Here is a 23170-nt window from a genome sequence, read left to right as displayed (position 1 = left end):
TGAGGACTCCTAACACGGACCCAAAGGAAGGCATTCATTGGTCCATGGAGGAAGTCTAATAACCAGCCTGAGGCTCAGCCGTGCAGTGCATCAAACGTTCACATTCAGGGGTTTATATAGTGGTGTGACTAGAACTGTGAAATCTAAAAAAAATCAATATAATATTATGTTATAACACATATTTTATTATCTTGTAAATTATCCATCTTCTCTTAAAAAGATGCTTATGTACACTTTTCTGCTTTTGTACTCTTCCTCACTTCACTTGTATTACAAATATAATTAATTTCCTTAAAGAGAGACAATATTGAAAGTAACTTAAGGATATTTTATTGATTTTCTAAAGATAATATAATGATCATGAATCACTTTGACCACAATGATCATGTAGTGTACATCTGACAACGTGACAGGATGGTCATGTTATATACATTTTCCTATATATCTATAATAAAAAAATCCCAACCCAAAAATCTAAAAACACAATATTGGATAGGGAAAATAATCAATCACTCAGCATGAACACAGCTCGGTCACAGAAATGTTTTTTTCAGCAATTCCAACTGAGGAACTTTATAGAATAACAGATTTAAATAATGAACGAGTCACAATAGCATTTCCGTCTGATTGTCACCCTAACAACTCGTTTTGATCACTAACACAATTTAGAATAAGTCACCTAGCCACTGTCTCTCAGATGAGGACATACAGTCAAATATCTATATAAAGGTGTTACAGTTATATGCCCACATTAAACACCTCTGCTTTTTCTGGGATCAGACATGTTCTGGAATTGGACCACTCACCATTGAAGGAAAGGTTGATGGCCTCCAGGTAGTTTCCTTGAGCAGCAGTGGAGTTGTAACCGACAGGAAAACCATCTGGAATGAGAGTAAATAAAGAAGACACACAAAGCAGGAGTTTGGTTACAAAAGGCAGCTGACCTTCAGTCAGCTGAACACTGGACAGATCCACTACCTTCTTCCTTCAGCCGCACCAGCACAGGATACTGGATGAAGAGCTTCTTGATGGTGACCAGCAGGGACGTCCACTCATCCCGCCTCTCGTTCTGAGCCACCACCCTGAGCACAAAACAGTGAAGCACACCATGATCTGCATCCTCTAATATGTACCTTGGATCACCTTAAGTTATTTCATCACATTTGTGTATAGTTGCTATGGTTACCTGTAAAAGTCTTCATAAAAACGTCCATCGTGATCCTGCCTGATGGAACCTCTCAGGATCTCAGGAAACTCCTCTGAGGGAAATTACATTTGTATTAATGATAAATGTTTCAATAACTCACTGTGCTCGACAACCAGTATTGGAAGTCCTTTTTACTTGGGTATTTCCATTAATCTCATTCATACTTCTACTGCAATTTGAAAGCTTATATTGTACTCTTCACTTATCTACTTTTATGTCAAAATATTAGGTACTGTTAATAAATATTACATACAGTACGATAAATATAAACCTATTGAATTATGGTCACTATTATGGATTTAGATACCTTTTTACGTAAAACAAGTCCTTAAAGTAAGCTCCACCTATACCAGCTGCAAAATTAAATGGATTACTAACTATGATTCAGTTATATAATAAATAGTTATATACTATAGATGTTACATAAATATATAATATAGATAAATAAATTATTCTGAACATTTCCATTCTGCATGAGTGCTTTTAGTTTTGGTACTTTAAAAAAGGTCCCATGTCATGGCCATTTCTACTGATCATAATTCCATTGTTGAGGTCTACTAGAATAGATTTACATTGTTCAATGTTCCAAACTCACATTGGTTTCTCATACAGCATCTCTGTATAGTATGTGTATTCACTCTCTGTCCTACACGGCTTGTTGGAGCTCCTGCCCCCCCCCCCCCTCCCTATGAGCCCACTGTGCTCTGATTGGTCAGCTCGCCCACTCTGTTCTGATGAGTCCACCACCGTTACAGCGGAACATCAGTGATTATGTGTTACAATGGCGTTTGTTAGCAACCAGAACATGACACCAGTAATGACAAACAGATGAGAATGCTGCGTGAGGTCTGGGTGCCGTGTTGGCGGGACGTTGCGCGGCTCGCTGCTGTGAGGAGCGGACAGTGTGAGCTGGATTACTGGTGTCGTTTCCTGGTTGCTGCGTGGGGTCTGCGGGACAGCGAGACATTGCGAAACTCAGCCTGAGCACCAGGGACGCGGGAAGGGGGGGTGCTGAGGGGGCTGCAGCACCCCCATCTGCGAGGCTCCACTAGCACCCCCCCAGCGCGCCACAGTTTCGCCGCTGAGAGAGTGTGTGTGTGTGTGTGTGTGTGTGTGTGTGTGTGTGTGTGTGTGTGTGTGTGTGTGTGTGTGTGTGTGTGTGTGAGGAGCTCCACGGATTGGTCCATTTGCACCAATGGCTCCATTGGGTCGTCGTCACGTCACTTGGTTCCCGGAAGAAAAAAAATGGAAAAAGAGAAATATCCAACAAGGCGTTCTGGGGCAGCATAGACAGGTATTTTCTGTGTTAGAGTTTTAGAGTTTTGAGGGTTTTTGACTCTGCAGACCGTTTACATGCAGAAAAACCTTCATAACACACAAGGGGACGGGTGATAACCGGAAAAGCATGACATGGGACTTAAGTTTTGTTTTATTTTGTCATAATGGTACTTTACTTGAGTATTTCTATTATATGCTTCATTAAACTTTCACTCCACTACATAAATACACATTAACCTTTTTATATGATATTTATAAGTATCCAAAATTGCCTCAAATTTAAATTGCCTCAAATTGACACATTTAAATTCTCTTACATGTATTTGTAAGCAATGAACAAGATAATATAATATTCCTAAAAATATAATACTTTGAAAAGACCCACTGTGCATAATGGGTGCTTCTGATACTTTAAGTATATTTGGTCGATCATAATTCTGCACTTCAACTGATATTTAGAAAATCAGGACTTTTAGTAATAATAGAGTATTTTCAAGCCAAAGTATTTATACCATTACTGAAGTAAAGGATCTGAATACTTCTTCTACCTCTGGTAACAATATAGGAAACACTCACCAACAGTCTTGGCGTTGAAGAATGTACGTGAGAAAAGTACCACTGTCACCTCATGACTGCAGTTCTTCTCCTGTGTTAACATCAAAACACTGCTGTTGTTTCATATTTGAAAGAACATGTTACAACAAATGAGAAAAAAAGGAAAGAAATCACAAACCTTCCACTTGGCAAAAAGGTCCGACAGGAAGCCGTTTACAGCCTTCTCAAAGTACAGATCACCTGAGAGCAGGACATTAATATCACTGATGAATACACATAAACAGATCAAACCTGCTTACACAATGTGAGAGGCTCAACTAACCATAGATGTCAAAGTCCCACATCTCACAGCTCATCTGGATGAAGATGTACACCATGGCAGACGTGGAGCGGAACACCACCTGGGTCACAAGATCAAGACATTCAAGAGAAGTGAGTGATGATTCAAATAAATAAACACTGCAGTGAATATTCAACAGCTCTAAAGCTTAAGGAAGTCAGTTTCTATGTGTTGCAACATATGATCCTTCAATCAGTAAGTCATCAAAACGTTTGTGGTGTACCTGCGCTCAAAGGAAACATGAATTTCAAGCCAACGTATTTCCAGCATCACTTCTGCCAACACTCTCATAATGTGTTAAATTGCACCATAAGTTGTGGTGCAAAAAAGTGAAATACTGCTTGACCATATAATTACATATTACATTATTACCTCTTATTTTATTTCTAACTCTAACCTGTCTATTTGCTGTGACTAATGTGAACATTTGAATGACTATTTGTGTGTATTTATTGTCTTCATCATCTCCACCAGGCGTAAGCCGGTGTTTATACATGTGTTTCTGTCCACAGCGGATCATGCATACCACTGGACCCATCAGACTGTTTGATCAGTGTTGGCTGTGAATTACAATTGGTGAAAACATGCAATTGACTGTTTGATAACACAGTGACCAGCACTCCGCTGGCTAAAAGCAAGCCTTCCCTGTGTGTTACAGGTTAAAGTTGGCCTTTGCCGTGGCTAAAGAAATGACACCAATAGAGTTAGCTCTCATTTTGAATGGAAACAACAACCTGATTTATTACGATCTACAAAAGTAAGGTATGAGAGAACGTGAAAAAAATCTGTTTTATTTTCCACCATGTTGACTTCAAGGGAGACAGGATGGACAATTGAGTCAGATTTAACTCTTCTTTGTTTGGGAGGAGGGGGAGACACCTGGCAAGATCGGCACTCTACTGACTGCACCTTATTTCTTTGTTGTAACAATGCTTCTTGGCCATAAATCTTATACTGTTGGAAAGTTCTTACCTTTCAAATGGTGCCACATTTGTGAGGAACATGCATCAGTGGGATGAGCAGCAGAGCTGAGTATGTGGGTTGCGCCCATGAAAAATGTGACAAATCTCCTCTTCCAATGCCAAACAGCAGCCACTCTCCGGTCTCGTACGGCTGCCAGGAGCCTGCCATGACTGCCCTTCACCTTCAGGCCAACTTGCACTAGAACCTCAACATGTGGAGGAACATTATGTTCAGCGATGAGTCCAGATTCTGCCTACAGCACATGGATCACAGGGTCACAGTGTAGAGAAGACGCAGAGAGCGCTTTGCCGATTGCTGCACCGAACGGATACAATATTTTGGTGAAGGCAGTGTGATGGTGGGGGGCGGCATCTCCCTCACTGGAAAAACCAGGCTTCTCAGCATTGGAGGCAATCTCAATGCAGAGAGATATTGAGATGAAATTCTGCAACCAGTGACAATCCCATATCTCAAGAGTCTGGGACCAAACTCCATTCTCCAAGATGACAACGCTCAACCCCACAGAGCGAAGATCTTTGGAGTGAAGAGGATGGAATGGCCTGCCTGCAGTCCTGACCTCAACCCCATTGAACTCTTGTGGGATCAGCTTGCTGTCAGAGTGACCAACACAACCACGTTGGCTGACATGGGACAAATGCTGATTGAAGACTGGGATGCCATCCCACAGCAGAGTGTGAGCAGGCTGGTGACCAGCATGAGGAGGAGAGGCTGTGGTGGCTGTGTGTGGCTCCACCAAACCCAACCAAAAGAGAGTCAGCAGGTGAAACAGCTGTTTGGCATTGATAGAGGAGATTTGTCAAATGGTCATTGCCGCAACCCACATTCTCAGCTCTGCTGCATATCCCACTGATGCATGTTCCTCACAAATGTGGCACCATTTGAAAGGTAATTATACTGGCTTTCCAATGGTAGAAGTTGTTCAAACAAAGAAATCATTTACCAAACACACATTTCCTTACTTTTTGTGTTACATTTAGATTGGGATTACTTCAAGTATTGTTGTGCTGTTGGTAAATATCTGTTTTCAAACTGCTCTTACCCTAGTGTCTTCACTGATGTACCCACAGGTCACTTTCTCTCCCTTCACCCACAGTTCACTGGCCTGGGCTCTGCAAAATGAAAACAGCATGAGCTTGCATGTAGTGACAGACACATTATACACTCATCATCACCATTGCATATAAAGAAAACAAAGCAAGGGACAGCTAAGATCAAATCAAACCAAAAACAACCGTCTTATAACCTGTGTTATTGCCCTTCTACTAATTCAATGCAATATGAATACAGATCATTAATAAAACAGACAATCGAAAACATGATTAGAAGAAGCGGGAGGGCAGAAAGCATATAAAGAAAAAAGCCCTCCCGTTAGTCATTCGGTTTCAACGTTTCTGGTCAGGGACCCAAATATTAAGGCATTTTAACTGCAAACTTACGACGTGGGATTCCATGTGTGTCTGTACAGTATATAAATACACATAGATAAACAAAATGCTATGTATACATACACATATATACAGCACATAAACATATACCACTGACCACTAGAAGCTCCACACGTGGCGACCTATCAGTCCCATTCAGGAAGAGTACTTTTGGTCAGTCATCATTCTCGGTCAGAGCAATACAAAACTGGAACTCTCTACCCACTCAAATCAAAGACATACACATCCCACCTTCACAGCTCACTTCAAAACATGGTTCACTGAGAACTACACCTGCACACACTAGTCTGTGTTGAGTATGGCGTGAGTGTTACATGTTGTGTTACATGTTGCCCCTGGTTTCTGTGATGTGATTGTGATGTGCTCTATGTGACATGTACTGTATATAGTAACGTGTGTTGTTTATTGTTCTCTTTTATCCTCACACCGGTATCTACTTGTCTTTCCTCCTTTTATATATTTTCTTACTAACTAATGCTGTTGATATATTGTCATTTTAAGGGTGTCTATTTCCATCTGGCCATGTCGGCTAAAGCTGCACCATTTACTGTTTTTGTGACAGTTCATCGAAGGGGACTGTCCACGACACTATAAATAAATAAACTAATATATATATACACATTTTGAGAGTGAAAAGAAAACACAATACCAAATCAATGAAAAGCAAAATAAAGAGGTATGTAAATGTTCTTTTACTTCTTAATGTCACCCTGCATGCCTTTATTGTAAATAGAGTGTAGAGAATACAATTAATTATCAGTACCTGATTCCAGCAAACTCCACTTTCTGCGTCACATAAGCACCTGTGCTCACCTGGAATCCAAAGGATACATGTTAAAACCTCACATAACTTTTCCTTTTCACATTGTATCCAGATATGATCCTTCTCATGTCCCACCAGACTCTTCTTCAGCCTCCACATGTCTCCTCTGCCGATGTACTGGTCCTTGAAGGTCAGCTCCACCAGGTCCAGTGTTACATCCTGCAGGAAAAGGCGAAACTATGAGAGATTCTGTTCGCTGACAGAGTGTGGAGACGCAGATAGGTCGCAGTGAACATACCTTTGGGTCCACAATGTTAACAATGACATCCTGGTAAGCACGCAGCTTGAAGGCTTGTGCTACAGTGTGATCCACACTGATGGTCTCTGGATAGGAACACAATAAATCAAGATATTAGTTTAAGAAATGACTTGATATTACTATAATGTTATCACTATTTCATCTGTGCAGCTTCAGAATCAGATTTACTGCTGATGAGGTTTACATATACAAAGAAAAAGGAAGAAATATATATATATCTATTTTTTATTTTGAAACAGGAACTGGGTTATGTTATGCATTTCTGCTTGAAAAAATACGTAATTCAATAATATCAAAGTATTCGATCTAGACTCCTTTTATTTTTGAGATATAGCAAACATTTATACATTCAAACGTTTGATCATAATGAATGTACCTTTCTGGAGGTCCTCTTTTAGGCTCTTCACCTGAAGCAGAAGAGGACTGGGAATAAAAAAGAGACATGACCAGATTATAAAGTCAGAAGTGTAACAATATGAAGAGGAACATTCCACAGCAATCCTCTCATTGTGCAGTCTCACCTGTACTCATCTGTAGGGTGTGCAATCTCAATGATATCCCTCAGACTGACTTGAGGGAAAACCTTTGGGTTGACAAGCAACTCATCATCTGTTCAAAGGAAAAGTTCATTTGTAAAACAATTTGATAGAAATCACATTTTTCACAAGAGAATCATTTATTTTGAAAGTATGAATTGGAGGTGATTGCTTACCACTACCACCAAAGCCTTTCTTGTGCAGCACAAGCTTATATGATTTGTTGGTCTTCATAATGAACCAGCTGGAGATCAACATATTAACTTGTTATGTGACTTCTTACAGTTGCAGGCAATAACACGAGTATTTGTATTCCATATCACTAAACTACAATACATTCAAGAGGTATTTTTGTATTACTATGACTTATTGGAGTATTCAATAACACATTAACGTAGATAGGTAAGAACAAGTGAACGTATAAAATACATATAGAAGTACCTCAGCAGGCTCTTCTCAACAACTCGAGCTCCTTTAGCAGCACAACCTGCCCTGTGATGTTGACATACGCTAGCTTAGCACGTGTCTCATTTGAGAAGACCTACAGCGACTGAACTACTAGAAACTAACATTAACACCAACGTTAAAATAACGTTAACTTGTAACTACGTTTTTAACTTGGAATTAGAAAGCAGCTAACTAACTAGCTAGCTCTCACTGGTCGCACTTCCTCCAAAACATGGGCATGCGAGATGTGATTGGTTAGCCGCGGGTCAGAGAGTATTTAGCGAAGCAAGAGGGCTCACTCCGCTTTATTTTTACTAAGATTAAAAAGTATGTTTCTTACGGTTGACCCCATTATGTCCATGAATTCACCCAAATTCCAAACATACAAGACCTTTTCCTTAATAATATGTACGTATACATCAAACAAATCTGCATGATCCAATTGAAAGGTCATACAACTATGATGTGATGCATTATGCATATGTTAGTTCATTCATCTTTGTTTACATATAAGGACCATCTCATTAATAAAGGCAAGCATGTATACAGTAAGCATTTGGTTTTACAGGGGATAAGAAAGTCCTAATCATTAACGAATACATTATGAATGTTGCGTGTAAATCTTGCATAGCCTGACATAATTTTAATATAATCATGACAGAACACTTCAGACAGCTGATAAACCACTTTATTAGTTGACAAAAATACTGTTTACACTTTCATTAGATAAAAGTAAACACACTTTAAATAAACCTTTATCACCCACAGTAAGAGGTGACACATATTCCACCACAATACTGTATAAAAAAACAAACACTATGACAGTAGCAAAGACATTCTTAAGCGCCCATACAAGGGTTTTTACCAAAAGTTATTGGCCTGTCCCATGGTGGACAAAATGGAGTTTGTATTTAATAGAAAAAAAAGACCAATACTACATGGGAAGACCATAAACTAAAACGATTAATTTGAGACGCTGATTTGATTTGTTATTAGCCTTCTTTAATGTTTTATGTTAGAACATTCTGGATGAAATACTGACAACTATCCCATAACAAATGTCAAATTCATTTAATTTAGTTTCAGCAAACAGTGACCCTTTCCATCAATAACAATCGGCTTCCAGGAGCTCATACTGGTTGAACCTTTTGGAATCAGAATATATGGCAGTTTAAAAAATGTAAATGGAACATCAACAGCAGCTTCTCTTTGTGTCTTGCTGCGCCGCCTCCTCCAGGTTGGCCCGATCTGATTCTGTCGACACAAAGATTACGGGTACATTAAATTAGCCTCAATGCTTTCATTATCAACATCTCTGCTTATTAGGAGCTATGTTATTTCTTACTGATACTATTTCCACATCCGATGCTAGCAGGGGCTCCATTCTCCATGTCCTTCAGCATGCACTTCTCAAAGGCCAAGGCTGCCACCCTGAAGAAAAAACCCTGCACGTTCTCCCCTGAAAATAAAGAAAAGGGTATACTTTCTTACGGTGGCGCTCTGCAAAGACAATACTATTTGTATGCTTGTTTTCCCAATGTACTATATAGCAGCGACAAGTATAAGCTCTTGGTTTGACCTGTTTTAGACGAAACAGCCCAAAACTCTGCATGCATTTCTCTTGCTATCCTGATGGCATCTTTTTCTGTTCGCTGTCTTTCTTCTAAAGGCTAAAGAAGGAGAGAGTTGGGTAAGAGAAGAACAATGGGTTGTGTGCATAGTAAACATATACAATCAAATAAAATATGTTCACCATTAGGTCACTCTTAGTGCCAACCAAGAAGATGAAACAGGAGTCAGGTTCATTTTCTCTCATGGCCTCCTCCAACCATTGGCTATAAAAACAAAACAAAGTTCTTACATTATTTGAATGTGAAACATGCCCTTCCAGTTGTATGTAGTATTTGAATTTGACTCTATACTATACAGAATCCTGTGACCCTGTAAAGGATAAGCACTTACAGATAATGGATGTATGGATGTATATTAGAGATTTTTATAAACATGTATATGCTTTAGATCATTCTGGTTCCAGGTCTCTAAATCACCACCAAAATGCCTATTGAGTCTAAATTGCCATGACTATGACTTCGACAATAAATGTTACATCTAGATACTTAATTCCGGAAAATAAACAAATGGAATGATAGATAGCTATCATTATTGACAGATACGCTAGCGGCTATGGTGATACATTGTCACTTTTTTTGTTTAACATTTACTTTAAGTTACTACATCCCAGTGTGTGGCAATAATTGCTGGCTGTTATTTTGTGACAGAGATGTCTTTACAATTAGATATTACTGGCTGCTGACTCAGTGGTAGCTTTGCCATTCATTATCTGATGTTGTATGTGTCTAAAGAAAACACCATTGTACTGTAGGTAAGGGCACATTGTTGAATTATCCCAATGATAAGGTTGTGTCAGACCTACCTTGTATGATCGAGGGACTTAATGTCTGCCATGTCAAAGACTGTGATAATGACTGGAAAAGATGAACAAAAAGTGTCAGCATTATTAGTTTGCACTAGCTAATATGTAAACTGGTCTCACCTAGCATCAGATCCACAATAAAAAACGATCTTACCCTGAGCTCCTCTGTAGTATGCAGTAGCGATGCACTTGAATTTTTCCTGCCCAGCAGTATCCCAGCTAACGAAAAGAAAGTACTTAAGAATGGCAAAAAACTAAAAAGAAAAGTACTCAGAAAGTACTTACATGTATGCAGAATATCAAATCAAACTACTCACATCTGAAGGGAGAAAGGCACTCCGGATATCTCAAACCTCTCAATCTCAAAGTCAACTCCTATGGTGGCCTTGTAGTCTCTTTCAAATACATCCTTACAGAACCTGAAAAAGGCATATTTATTTTTGTGGTGTTCAGAACTCCACTCACAATAGAATAGTGTCAAACCAGATTTGTCTATAATTATTCAGCTTTTTTAGTACTAAATCCCTAACCTGCTTTTAGGTGGAATCAGTTGGTTACAAAAGACTGATGTGTTCATACTATATAGTCAAGAAACATGTTCTAAGGTTAATGCATGAACTGGGTTTCCAACCTTTTCCAGTCAGGATAAATCTGATTGTCTTTAAGATGGTTAGCAGCACGGCGAAGTGCATCACTAAATTACTACGATATCTTTCTGGTCAATCCTTTTCAATTGTAGATACCTGGATACTATTTACATCTTTTAACTCTTAACAGTATCCGATTAAACAATATTCAGGAACTGGCCACTACCCATAGACCGTGGTGCAACCTGTGATAAAGGATCACAGGTACTCATGATTTACTTGAAGAGGTCACTCGCCATATATTGTGATCACAGTTAAATAGGTTCCATCTTAATTGGCTAATTGTTGAATTGTTTGTACCTATTAATGAGGCAGGTCTTCCCCACATTCAGGTCTCCAACAACCACCACTTTTGACATTTTCTGGCGGTCCCATCTTCAAAGAAGACAACATGACAGTGAGATATTAAAGCTTTTCATTTGATGTTAATCTATAAGGCATTGACACAAATCAGGAGACTCACGGCTGACGACTGGTGGCTCCGTCTTTACAGGCTGCTTTAGCCTGAATGTCCCAGTCTTTCTTCAGCTGCAGAGCCGCGTTACGTGTGTAGCACTAAAAAACAACAAGAACATACATTACTTACATGTATTTGCCATTACATACACTGATAACAAGACTTAGATTCTGAAAGGCTGTACTTACGCCAAGCAGTGCTTTGAGTTCAATGCTAACATGCTAACAATGTTAATGCTAACATGCAGATGGTTAGTATTATGTTCACCATGTTTAGTGGTTAGATTCCTAACATTTAATAATAAAGTATTAGCCAAACTAAACAATGTATGTGATGATGATGCTAAATGAAAAGTGAACGGATCTCGTTCAACTCAGTTCATCTCGAGTGGGACACTCGTTTTTGTACCATACGTCAGGGAAATCCATTGATAGGTTGTTGAGACATTTCAATCAAAACCCTAACAGTGGCACTACAGAAAGTAAAAAGTGTTAGGGAATAACTTGCTTAGGTATTCAACCTTTGACACAGTTAATAATGTTCTCCTTTCACTGTCTCCTTTCCTACGGCACAGGTCTACGGCCTTCGGGTATTGCTGCTATCTCTCTTAAGGAGGGGCAGCTTGGGTGCATTGTTGTTGCCAGCTTATGACCGAGCACAAGCTGATATGAGATAGTTTATGTTCAGGGACATCTAGAAGCCCTTATTTTTAGGAACGTAGGTTCCCTGGTGCACAGTCTTTTCTATGGACGACAGCTCTAGTTAGATTCAGGGTCCATATTTATTTAGTCTCACTGATGAAGAATGTTGATTATTACACTCCGAACTAATGAAAACCTCCAACTACAGAAGAGTTCTTCAGAATTGATTTGGCATCTCAACCTGTGTCAACTCTTGGCTCTTGAGATGTCTTGTGAATTCTCCGGCCGAAGCTCCAAATAAACCGTCAGTGTTTGCCATCAAAGCTCCAGCTCTCCTCGTGTCTCTCTGAGTCCTGTTTCCAATTGCTTCAGAAGTTTCCCTCATAAAAAGGATCACCCAAGTCTTTAGGATACATTGTATGGAACCCATGAATGCCTGTATAATATATGTTATCAATTCATTAGGTAGACATTTGATTTGATGATTGCAGAAGATGAAAAGTCACCAAAGCAGGACAATTGTACCACTACCAACATGTATGGAAATCCATGTGATAGGTTACATTTCACTGAGGCAATTGAAAATGATGATGGCACTACGTCACGATTCTCATGTAATGTCACGATCTGTCTGTGTTGTGTTTTGTCTTGTCTAGATCTGTCTTTGGTTTTCTGTCTGCGTTGTGTTTTGTCTTGTTTAGATCTGTCTTTGGTTTTCTGTCTGCGTTGTGTTTTGTCTTGTTTAGATCTGTCTTTGGTTTTCTGTCTGCGTTGTGTTTTGTCTTGTTTAGATCTGTCTGTGGTTCCCTGTCGTTAGCTTCCCTGGTGTGTCTAATTTACCTGATTGTGTTCACCTGGTGTCCCTGTGTTTTCTCCTCCCTCCTCACCTGTGTCTTGTTTGTATGATTAGTCTTGTGTGTATTTAAGTTCTGGTTTTTCTGTTTGTCTTTGTCGGTTCATCTTTTGTTGGTGACTGAGTTCACCGGTGAGTGTTCTGTTTTGTCTGAGTTAAGTTCATTATCCTTGAAATAAAGGTTTATCAGAGTTATCTGCATTTGGGTCCTGCTTCCTCCACTCAAACCGTGACAACTACAGAAAAGGTCAATTCTCATCTGCTTGGGACCATGAAATGATTGTAGGTTCAAACTTTAATAATCCAATCACTGTTAGAGATATTCCTCAAGTCGGCTGTTATAAGTCCCACCAATGGAAATGCCACATAGTTATTAACTGGGATAGAATACAGGGGGTGGATGTCTGCTTTACTGAGCTACTCAACTGGACTCTGTGGTAATGCAACATCAGACCTACAGCCTCTATCTTGTTTGTGTGTAATGTCTGCAAACTAACTTATGTAGAAACTGGGGCAAGCACTTTGATTTCCTACTATTAGAACCTTGTGCTCTCAATATTCAGCATCTTACATTGAACACAAGACCTTTCCAATGCCTTAATGGCATCAACACAAATGGAGAACACAGAATGTATGATGATTTATCACATTTAAATACAACCAAAATCATTTCACATTGATTCTTAAAAACACATTTTAAGATCCTTAGGTGCATTCTGGTACTGGCATGCATTCTATAATATTGTACATTCTGAGGAAAACAAGGATTAGGGCAGTTGCAGAGATAACCTGCAACTGGCCCCATTAGAATAAGTTGTTAAATATTATAGATTCCTTTCCAAATAAAGATTTTGAGGGAAGAAGGATATTTGGACTGAGTCTGTTATTGGGTAGCTGACTTCAACAGCCCATAATGAACCTGAGTGCAAGTATCTGACACTGATTTCCCTTGCTAAGAAAGTCAGTTAGAAGAAGTCACACGTTTCCAATTAAACAAACATCTTCTAGACCCCCGCTTCTACGATTCTAACCAGTGATCTCATTTAAAAGAAGGGGGTTTCCTTTGCCCATGATTGAATTGGATCAGACCATTGTCTCCTTGGAGAAAACAGGAGTACCTTTGGAAATTCCCAGATGACCCTGTCTCTGCTGATGGGTGAAGGGAATGGAATCTTCCCATTCCTGTTATCCTGCATGACAACCTGGGGGAGGGAATGTGTAACATGGGTTAGCCTCATCTAATTCAGTGTGATACCAAGCTCTTCTTCAATGTGTGTGTACATTTTTTCTAAAGACATGTTCTCTGAAAACTGCATTAAGATCAGAGCATCATTCATGTCCCAATGTCCCTAATTCTCATTTATATTATGTAAACAGAAATGGTACACTGCGATATAAACAAACATGTATTACCTTTTATTGTACGTGTTACAGACTGAAATGAACAATGAAATAATACTATTTAAGCTGTTTAATTAGTATAGTACGGAGCAAAGGGACATGGAAAAAAAAAAAGAGAGAAAAAAAAAAGTCGGGGCAACGGTCTAGTTTCTCGTGCGCACGAGAAACTAGACCGTTGCCCCGACTTTTTGTTTTGTTGGAGAAAGTTACCGCTGCGCCAAGGAGGAAGTGGAGCACACAGGAGACACCATTTCATTGCAGACTGTTATGTTTACGTGGGGAAATGACAGTGCATACATTATTTGAAGGAGGGGGGGGGGTGGTAGGGAATTGTCAACGGGGGGGTGCTAGTGAACTGTCAACGTGGGGGAGCCTCGCTGCGGGGAAACGGTGGACCTCTGTCGCCTGTCAGCGCAACTTCAGTGATGCTGTTTAAAAACATAAACATTTAAGGGTGGTGCCGGTGTTGTGCCAAATGATGCACCCCCGGCGTGAAATGCACCCCTTGTCACGGGAATGCGCATTTGAAAATGAAACGTTTACACCTTAAAACAATGCTTAAAATGAAAAGTAAACGTCCAGGGTTTTTTTAATGGTAATTTTCAGACTGTGAGTCGTTTAGTGGTAGCTCATATAGTCTTGATTCTTGTGGTTAAACTTTTCGCTCCGTATTGTGATGGTTGGGTTGTTGCAATAGAATATATCTTTATTGTCATCACACATCAGTGCAACGAAATTCAGTTGGCATCTCTCAATGCAATACATAACATAAATAAGAACACATCCATAAAAATAGTGATAAAGCAGAGATAGTAGCAATAATAATCAGGGTCATCATATGCACTTTACCAGAATGTTAAAATATATAAAGCTACAATGTTTAAATATAAATAGTTACTAAAAAAAATATCAGTTGATACTTAATAAATATACAAATAAATAACATGGTATTTTAGGCTGCAGCCTTTGATGGGAAGTAGTGTGTTTGTATGTGTGCATGTTATAGTGTGTTTAGTGGTTGGACAGGGATGGGAGTGATGGAGGCCACAGCTCTGGGAAAGAAGCTGTTCTTCAGTCTGTTGGTGCGTGCTTTTATTGACCTGAATCGTCTGCCGGATGGCAGCGGTTCGAACAGTGAGTGGCCGGGGTGTGTGATGTCTCTGATGATACTGCTGGCTTTCTTCTGCAGTCAACTTTTGTAGATGTTATCAAGGTTGGGCAGCTCAGTCCCAACGATGCGCTGAGCAGCCTTCACCACCCGTTGCAGGTCCTTCCGCTCTGCGGCTGTGCAGCTGGTGTACCACACAGTTATGCAGCTGGACAGGGTGCTTTCAATGGTCGACCGATAGAAGTTTACCAGCAGTTTTTGTGGAAGCCTGGCCTGTCTTAGTTTCCTCAGGAAAAACAGTCTCTGCTGTGCCTTTTTCACCAGGTTTGAGGTGTTTGAGGTCCATGTTAATTTATTGGAGATGTTGACTCCAAGGAACCGTAGGTCTTCCACGCTCTCCACTGCTTCTCCATGGATGTGGAGGGGGAGATGGACTTCCTTTTTTGTCCTCCTGAAATCAACAATGAGCTCCTTAGTTTTGGAGGTGTTAAGGACAAGGTTGTGTTCCTTACACCAGTCAGTCAGATGTTCCACCTCGAGCCTGTAGGCTGTCTCCTTATTGTCTGTAATAAGACCGACTACTGTGGTGTCGTCTGCAAATGTTACTATGGAGTTGGAGGTGTGGATGGGGGTGCAGTCGCTGGTAAAGAGTGTGAAGAGCATGGGACTAAGCACACCACCTTGTGGGGTTCCTGTGTTTAGTATAAGGGGGGATGATAGGTGCTTACCGACTCTGACTTGCTGTGGTCTGTCAGTCAGGAAGTCCATGACCCACGAGCAAAGGGAAGAGCCAAAGCCAAGAATATTCAGTTTGCTGACCAGTTTGTGGGGCATGACGGTGTTGAATGCAGAGCTAAAATCCAAAAATAGCATCCTCACATAACTGCCTGGTAATTCCAGATGTGTCAGAGAGGTGTGGAGGGCTGAGTTGATGGCGTCTTCTGTGGAGCGGTTTGGCCTGTAGGCAAACTGATGCTTGTCAAGGTCAGGTGGGATGATTGTTCTGATATGGGCAAGCACCAGTTTCTCAAAACACTTCATGACTATTGGTGTAAGCGCGACTGGGCGATAGTCATTTAGGCACTTCACAGATGTCTTTTTAGGCACTGGAATGATGGTTGAGGATTTGAGGCATGTTGGAACAGTAGCTTGTTGTAATGAGAGGTTGAATATATCAGTAAACACCTCTGTCAGCTGGTCCGCACATGCCTTCAGTACCCGGCCGGGCACTCCGTCTGGGCCTGCAGCTTTGCTAGGTCTGATTTTCCTCAGAGTGGTCCACACCTGATGGTGCTGTAGAACCAGCGTTGTCTCCTCAGCAGGTGGGTGGATGAGTGGAGCAGATTCCTCTCCCGGGGTGTCAAAGCGGACGAAAAACTGGTTTAGGACATCAGGGAGTTCTGCATCATTGCTGGGCAGCAGATTGGTGCTTTTGTAGTCGGTTAGTGCCCTGATACCGTTCCACATGCTGCGGGGGTTGTTGTTGTTAGCAAAGTGATCCTCAATACGTTGCTTGTGATCGTGCTTAGCATCCCTGATGCCCCTCTTGAGTTTCCCCCGTGCTTCACTGTAGGATTGTTTGTCCCCAGACCTGAATGCTGCGTCCCGCTCCTTAAGCAATGACTTCACATTGCTAGTAATCCATGGCTTTTGATTTGGAAACAGCTTTATTGTCTTCTGAGTTAAAACATTCGCTGTGCAGAAGTTTATGTATCCTAGTACTGTCTCAGTGTATTCCCCAAGATCTGACCCTTCGGCAAACAAATCCCAGTCTGTGCGTTCAAAACAGTCTTGCAGCATTGATCCAATATACGTTGGTCAGGGGGACATTATTTGTTGACGCAAAGGTGGCCCGAGGGGACGACATCAGCCGAGGGACCAGGCATGAGCGTCAGTTCTAAAGTTAGCGGCTAGGATGTTGCATTGTATCTTGTGGAACATTACAAGTAAAGTACGTGAGAGTAAAATAGAGTGTGTCATTATCAATACATATTGAAACATGGAGTGTTGAATCCTGGATTTTGCATTCATTCGTCACTTCTTTTTCAGTTATTTTTTTATTTAATATATGTTTTTATTTAATTGTGACGTCCTGTCTGTATACACGTGCTTTAAAATGTATTGTTTAATTTTACATATTTGTTATATAATAATCAAAATATATGTTTACAAATGTTACACTGGGTGTTTCTCAATGTCGAGGAAGGCTACTACAGAGCCACTGGCCGTTTCTCAATCGCAAGTAAAACTGCTGCAGAGGAACTATTTCAAGTATACTACGTCATCGAGTGCCACCGAAGGACTGTTACAATGTCCAGCATACTTGGAATTCTACCGAGGCCGGCGTACTTTGTAGCGAGAAATTTCGAGGCTGCACATGTGTAAACTCCGCGGTCTTAAAATCCCCACAATGCTTTGCGCACGGACCAATTTCCAAATCTTTGGCAGAAATAGCGTTCCATTTAAGGCGGGGCCTCTCATATGACGCACACCTGTTACACAATTATTTGTTTTCCGAGGCTAGGAAGGATTCTTGCCTCGCTTCTGAAGTAAGTGACTCGGAAGACATTGAGAAACACCCATAGTCTTAGTCAGCATATTTTGCCACGTTATGCACCCCTTGCTATCTTACATAATAAAAGGGTCACATACATGAAACTTGCTCCTTTTATTGGTGCTAGTCCTATATACCCTCAAAAATGCTTGAGGGTGGGATTAATAGAAGCATCTTTGGGGGGGGGTGCTTTTTACGACAGGCCTGGTTGCACCCGATATGCACGCTGGGAGCAACATAAACACATTTCACCTAATAGGATAATTTAATTTGAATAAAACCGTTATGCCTTAACCTTCAACACTTAATTTGAGAAATGCATACAAAAAGTCACTTATTGGGAATATTTATATAATTTATTCTAATTAAAACACCATAACATATTGAACATCACAACAAACAACAAACAAGTAAACAAATAAATACTTTCAAAACTAAAAGTGCACTCAGTACCTTCATAAATTGTTGGTCATTCTTATTAATAAAACTTCAGGAATCCCACCCATGGTGTGAAAAGTCTAAAGCACAGACCCACCTTGTTGCTATTTCAAAGTGAAACAACTCACTTTTGCATTTTTTGGATATAAATAGTTGAAGGTGCTGATTGTAAATGAGATAAAGTGTAAATACTGCGAGTTTGTCCGTCAGAAGCCCCTCAAACATCATCATAATGATTTTAATAGAAACCCTCATCTCAAACAAGCCTTTTTACTTTGAAGGTCCTGGACGGGATTCACGTTTGTTAGCTCACCGTGACAACAGCAGCGATGGGGAGATACAACCAACTCTATTACATTTTATTTCACATATGTCGCCTTTTCTTTCTCAAAATGGCTCTCTGTTAAACTGTGGTTCAATTCACGAAGACTGTGAGTTTGTTGTACTCACCCCAAATGAAATTACAGAATATATATCCGCGGTTCCTTTCACGGTGTCTCTTGCTGCAGTCGCGAGCCCGGACGCTGTTTGATGAGGAGCTAGTTTCCATGACAACCATACTGTGGCGCCTGTATCACGTGATCATTTTATAACCTATGGTTAAAATGGGACCCAAAGAACATCAAAGCAAATAAACAGAGGTGGAAGAATTAATCAGATTGTATATTTAAACAAAAGTAGCCGTTCTTAATTGTAAAAATACTTTGTTGCAAATAAAAGACCTTCATTCAAATGTTTATTAAGTATAAGTAGGAGCTACATCAATTAAATTATTCATTTGTATTAGCTAATAATTTGAATCTAAAATGTAACTTAAAGCTGTCAAATGAATGAAAAAGTAAAATATTGGCTTCTAAAATGTAGTTGAGTAAAAGTAAAAACGAGCATAAACTGAGAATATTTAGGTAATACAAGTACCTCAAAAATGTTGCTTGAGTAGGCCTACTGTACTTCAGTAAATCAATGTACTTTGTTACTATCCACCACCACCGCAAATAATAGTTTCACTGTAATATATCTATGACATCCAGACATCAAACATATAAAGTAACTGATTCACTATGACATAATGACATTGTAACATGTAATCCACAAAATATAGGCAATGCATGACAGAGCTGTAAAAAACGCCAACCTGTTTTAGCAATAGCTACAACATAATTACACTATTGACTAAACGCAGTATTGGGTAACATAAGCATCTCTCCTGGTTATTGTCGTTTCAGTTCTGCAGCATAATTTCTGGCATAATGAAGATGATTTCGAGCAGTGGATTTATAATAATAATAATGCATTTTATTTATAAGCGTACTTTTCATTTGAGTAAACAAAACTCAAAGTGCTACAGAGTAAAATGGTTGAAACAAAACAAAATGAAAAAAATATATAATAAAGTAAACGTTTAGGCCGGCATGGCAACAAGTGGGGTTTTTAAAGATCTAGTAAAAGGCTATTCTAAAAAAAAACTGAATCAGCTTTATTTAGAAGAACGTGGAGAAAGAAAGTTGTAAAGTTCTCTTTTACAAAGTTTAAGTCAGTCATATTTAAGAATAAAAGTAGTGTAGTTGCGCCACCCAATGGTGTTACAATCTCGATACATTTTTCCGCACTTATAAACTGTGCATACAAATGAAAAGCCTTATATATCTAGTTAAAAAATCATCATTCAATTTAAAATAGTTTTTCTTCTCGAGTAAAAAATGTGTCTTTCAAATCGAAGTTCTACTCCTGAACTCTTGCTTAATTATTTTTGAATAATTTCCAAACAATTTTAAATCCCTTGTACAAATAAACAAACACATTTTTTGGTATTGTTTAACTGTCCTTGTTAACATGTCAGTGAGTCACTGTTTTAATTCTATCTATGCATTTTTAATTGTGTTTAATCTGAAATGAGCATATCTGGACAGTGACAAAGTGGGAGGGTGGCACAACAACAACATAAGGCAGGTGAATTGATACCTGACTTTCAGTTTACTTGATTTAAAAATAAATAAACGATAGACAGTATCCCAAGTGATTTAATTAATACTTTGTTATAAGAACATTTAAATAAACTTTTAACGCCAGTACAGTACTTGAACGCACCTCTGGTCATGTGTCATTTTGGGGGACGCTGGGAGCGTGCGATCAGTGCCTTTAGCTAATGGGAAGTGCGGGTCAACTTTCGAAGTCGGCATTAGTCGGTGTACTTTAGTATTATTTTGCAGCAAGCTGTGTTCATAACCATTTTCGCCTGGTTATTTGAGTGAAGGACGTATGCCGAATTCTGGAATGAAGACAACACCGGTAATGTTACCTTTCTTCATGCTAGCTAGCTAACGCTAATGACCACGATGCTAATGTGATTGTATGGAGCTAATTTCCTGCCATAACTCCACAAACAAACTAAACAGGTTTTACAAATGCCTCATGATTCACTAACAAACACAATGTGGTTTGCAAATACAAAACACCATCTACAAACTAATGCATTTACTTTTGCAAAGAAAAAACGTATCTATCAAACAAACACATAACATTTTTCTAATAAATCATGTTTCTCAGCATAGGTTTTACATAGTACACACGTTTTTTTTACAACTACAACACTTTTTTTTACAAGTACAACACTTTTTCTTTTTACAGCGGAATATTACTGCCAAAAGTCACGTGACTCACTCACGTGACTTTTGGCAGTAGTATTCCGCCGTGGTTGTGCTCATATATATCTATGGTTGTGCTCACACCATAGGCTCACACACATAAGGCGCATTCACACCGCAGTACTTTTCCCACAAAGGTTCATGAGAACTTAGTTCATGAGAACTTAGTTCATGAGAACTCTTTTGTCGCGTTCACACCAAAAAGAGCCGGTACTAAAATTAGTTCATGAGAACCTTTTTACCCCCTTTTCAGTCCCTGCTAGAGAGCAAGGACTTTCGTGGGAGAAAAAGGTTCCTATGTCTGATTGGCTGGGCGGATTGCAAACCACGCCCCGTAAAACTCCCAAAAAGTTTTGTGAAGCCGCCATTTTATTATCCTCGCATTAGCATTATTAGCATTAGCCCAGCGCAGAAACGCAGAGAGACTAACTTATGGAAACACAAAATAAAACATGGGAGCGGTGGAGATGAGGAGGTGTCGGCGTTCTGGTGATTTACTCGGAAGGCTTCAGTAGAAGCTGCTGGGAGTCCCAGCAGCTTCTACTGAAGCCAGTCCCCAACTCCCCGGACTTCCGGCCGGGGACTTTGTGCGGCAGTATACGCCGTGAAGTGGTTTGCGGCCTGCCAGTAAACCCAAAGCAGAATAAGAAGAAGTGACGTCAGTGGCTTCGTTTGCCTAATCCACCCAAGCCCCCAGGAAGTGCTCCGGAGTCTGATGAGAATATTCATGCTGGTCAAACGGCGGTACTACACTTCCTTTAGGTTGCTGGGCCCGGAAACACTTTTTCCCTTTGACTTACATGGGGAAAGAGTGGTCTGTAACTCGTTGGATATTTTTTTTTTAAACTACCCAGTATGAACGTTTGTATAGCCCTTATTAAAAACATTCGTTCCTCAAGTTGTAAAAATGTGCTAATAACGTTATTCTGAGAGTTATTTCCCTCAGCATTATGAACGCGCATCTAACCCACGGGACCGCGCCGCCCGGCACGTTCATGTTACGTGTTCAGTACTACATGAGTTTCTCTTTACCCATGGATGCACAATAACAACGGACCATATCGCCTTACTGCCAGCCCACGGAGCTGTAATAATGGATATATTGCACATGTTTGCTGTAATTCATCATTTGTAAAATATTATACTACATGGGCTGTATGATGTAAATCTTGTACCGTAAATGTTGTATTAAATAAAGTTAATATTACCGACGTAGATTAACGTTCCTGTAGCTTCTTATTGCACTTGCAATTGTTTTAGTTACTTGTGGGCTACTTAACATGAATAATCACAGTTACTATTCTTTTACTCCATCACATTTCAAAAATAAATAGGCTATTGTTATTTTAACTCCACCACAGTAATCCATCATCAGCTTTACTTTTTAGATAAAGTTTTAACTCACAATTGATCATAACAGGCTTCAACATATACATTTTTATATATTACCAAGTGGTTTCATGTACAACCCACACAAGTATCATGCTAAATGAAGCTCTGTTGCTTGGATATCACTAGATCCTGATGTCAGCGTAATATAAAAGTACATAACGATTGATGTGTAACTTAGCATAATTTACTAGCTAGCCGCTAGCTGCTAACTGCCGCCTCGTTAATATAAATCCAGTACCATGCTGTCATGAACGCGCGGTGCTGTTACGTGTACGCAAATTCACGTGCTTAATGTGAACGAGCCTTTTGGGCGGCGTGGTTAAAGTTTTGCATGCTCTATGAGTGCACATACGGGTACTTCTCAGGCATGCCGGGTAATCTGTGACGTTTCGCTCTCTCAAAAGTTGGGCCATTTTGTCATCATGCGCCATTGAGCAACTCTCATAGGAATGAATGAGGCCCCGCCTCCCACGCTGTATCCAGTTCTTATTATTAGTGGTGCACGATAATTATCGGCCCGATAATTATCGGTCCGATATTAGGAATTATGACATCATCCCGATAAACCCAATAAAAGTATTAATAGCCCCGATAATATACGATATATTTTTTGAGTAAAAAAAAGAAAAAATACTGCGGTGTGGGTGGATTGGGATGAGGGGCGCTTGTTTTTCTCTCTGCTCCTCCCGTTTTGCCAGTACTGTGGTATTCGTGGTTTAGGAAGAG

General features: G+C 39.9%; 2 protein-coding genes across 14 annotated transcripts in view; both read right to left on the bottom strand.

The window, feature by feature from the left end:
* The window catches only part of depdc5 (DEP domain containing 5, GATOR1 subcomplex subunit), a 65831-nt gene extending 57709 nt beyond the window's left edge, over nucleotides 1-8122 (bottom strand). For all 13 annotated transcript variants that reach the window (XM_034215533.1, XM_034215541.1, XM_034215524.1 and 10 more), the window contains exons 1-14: nucleotides 7869-8122; nucleotides 7604-7671; nucleotides 7413-7500; nucleotides 7268-7314; nucleotides 6871-6956; nucleotides 6708-6791; nucleotides 6573-6622; nucleotides 5404-5473; nucleotides 3363-3441; nucleotides 3219-3280; nucleotides 3062-3131; nucleotides 1187-1259; nucleotides 979-1082; nucleotides 807-881 (exon numbers count right to left, since the gene is read on the bottom strand). In XM_034215533.1, the coding sequence (XP_034071424.1) occupies nucleotides 807-881; nucleotides 979-1082; nucleotides 1187-1259; nucleotides 3062-3131; nucleotides 3219-3280; nucleotides 3363-3441; nucleotides 5404-5473; nucleotides 6573-6622; nucleotides 6708-6791; nucleotides 6871-6956; nucleotides 7268-7314; nucleotides 7413-7500; nucleotides 7604-7661 (946 nt within the window). In that variant the 5' untranslated portion in view covers nucleotides 7662-7671; nucleotides 7869-8122. The remainder of the gene's footprint in view (nucleotides 1-806; nucleotides 882-978; nucleotides 1083-1186; nucleotides 1260-3061; nucleotides 3132-3218; nucleotides 3281-3362; nucleotides 3442-5403; nucleotides 5474-6572; nucleotides 6623-6707; nucleotides 6792-6870; nucleotides 6957-7267; nucleotides 7315-7412; nucleotides 7501-7603; nucleotides 7672-7868) is intronic.
* Nucleotides 8123-8544: 422 nt separating this feature from the next.
* rab36 (RAB36, member RAS oncogene family) lies at nucleotides 8545-18959 on the bottom strand. The gene is made up of 11 exons (XM_034215726.1): nucleotides 18858-18959; nucleotides 14025-14108; nucleotides 11419-11510; nucleotides 11256-11330; nucleotides 10626-10727; nucleotides 10463-10527; nucleotides 10309-10360; nucleotides 9628-9709; nucleotides 9454-9544; nucleotides 9220-9333; nucleotides 8545-9128 (listed from the first exon to the last, which is right to left on the bottom strand). The coding sequence occupies exons 2-11, from the start codon at nucleotides 14100-14102 to the stop codon at nucleotides 9067-9069; spliced, it is 813 nt and encodes a 270-aa protein (XP_034071617.1). The 5' UTR covers nucleotides 14103-14108; nucleotides 18858-18959; the 3' UTR covers nucleotides 8545-9066.
* Between the last annotated feature and the right edge of the window lie 4211 nt (nucleotides 18960-23170).

This window comes from Gymnodraco acuticeps, unplaced genomic scaffold (assembly GCF_902827175.1).
Source record: "Gymnodraco acuticeps unplaced genomic scaffold, fGymAcu1.1, whole genome shotgun sequence".
NCBI classification, from domain to species: Eukaryota; Metazoa; Chordata; class Actinopteri; order Perciformes; family Bathydraconidae; genus Gymnodraco; species Gymnodraco acuticeps.
The sequence above is the reverse complement of the archived record's forward strand: the minus strand, read 5'-3'. Positions and strand labels throughout refer to the sequence as shown.

Coding starts and splice junctions, on each gene's coding strand:
- rab36 (XM_034215726.1), bottom strand. CDS start 14,102: ATGCAGGATAACAGGAATGGGAAGATTCCATTCCCTTCACCCATCAGC. Junction 11,511..14,024: donor TCATCTGGGAATTTCCAAAG/GTACTCCTGTTT, acceptor GTTGTTTTTTAG/TGCTACACACGTAACGCGGC. Junction 10,528..10,625: donor GTGCCTTTCTCCCTTCAGAT/GTGAGTAGTTTG, acceptor TCTTTTCGTTAG/CTGGGATACTGCTGGGCAGG.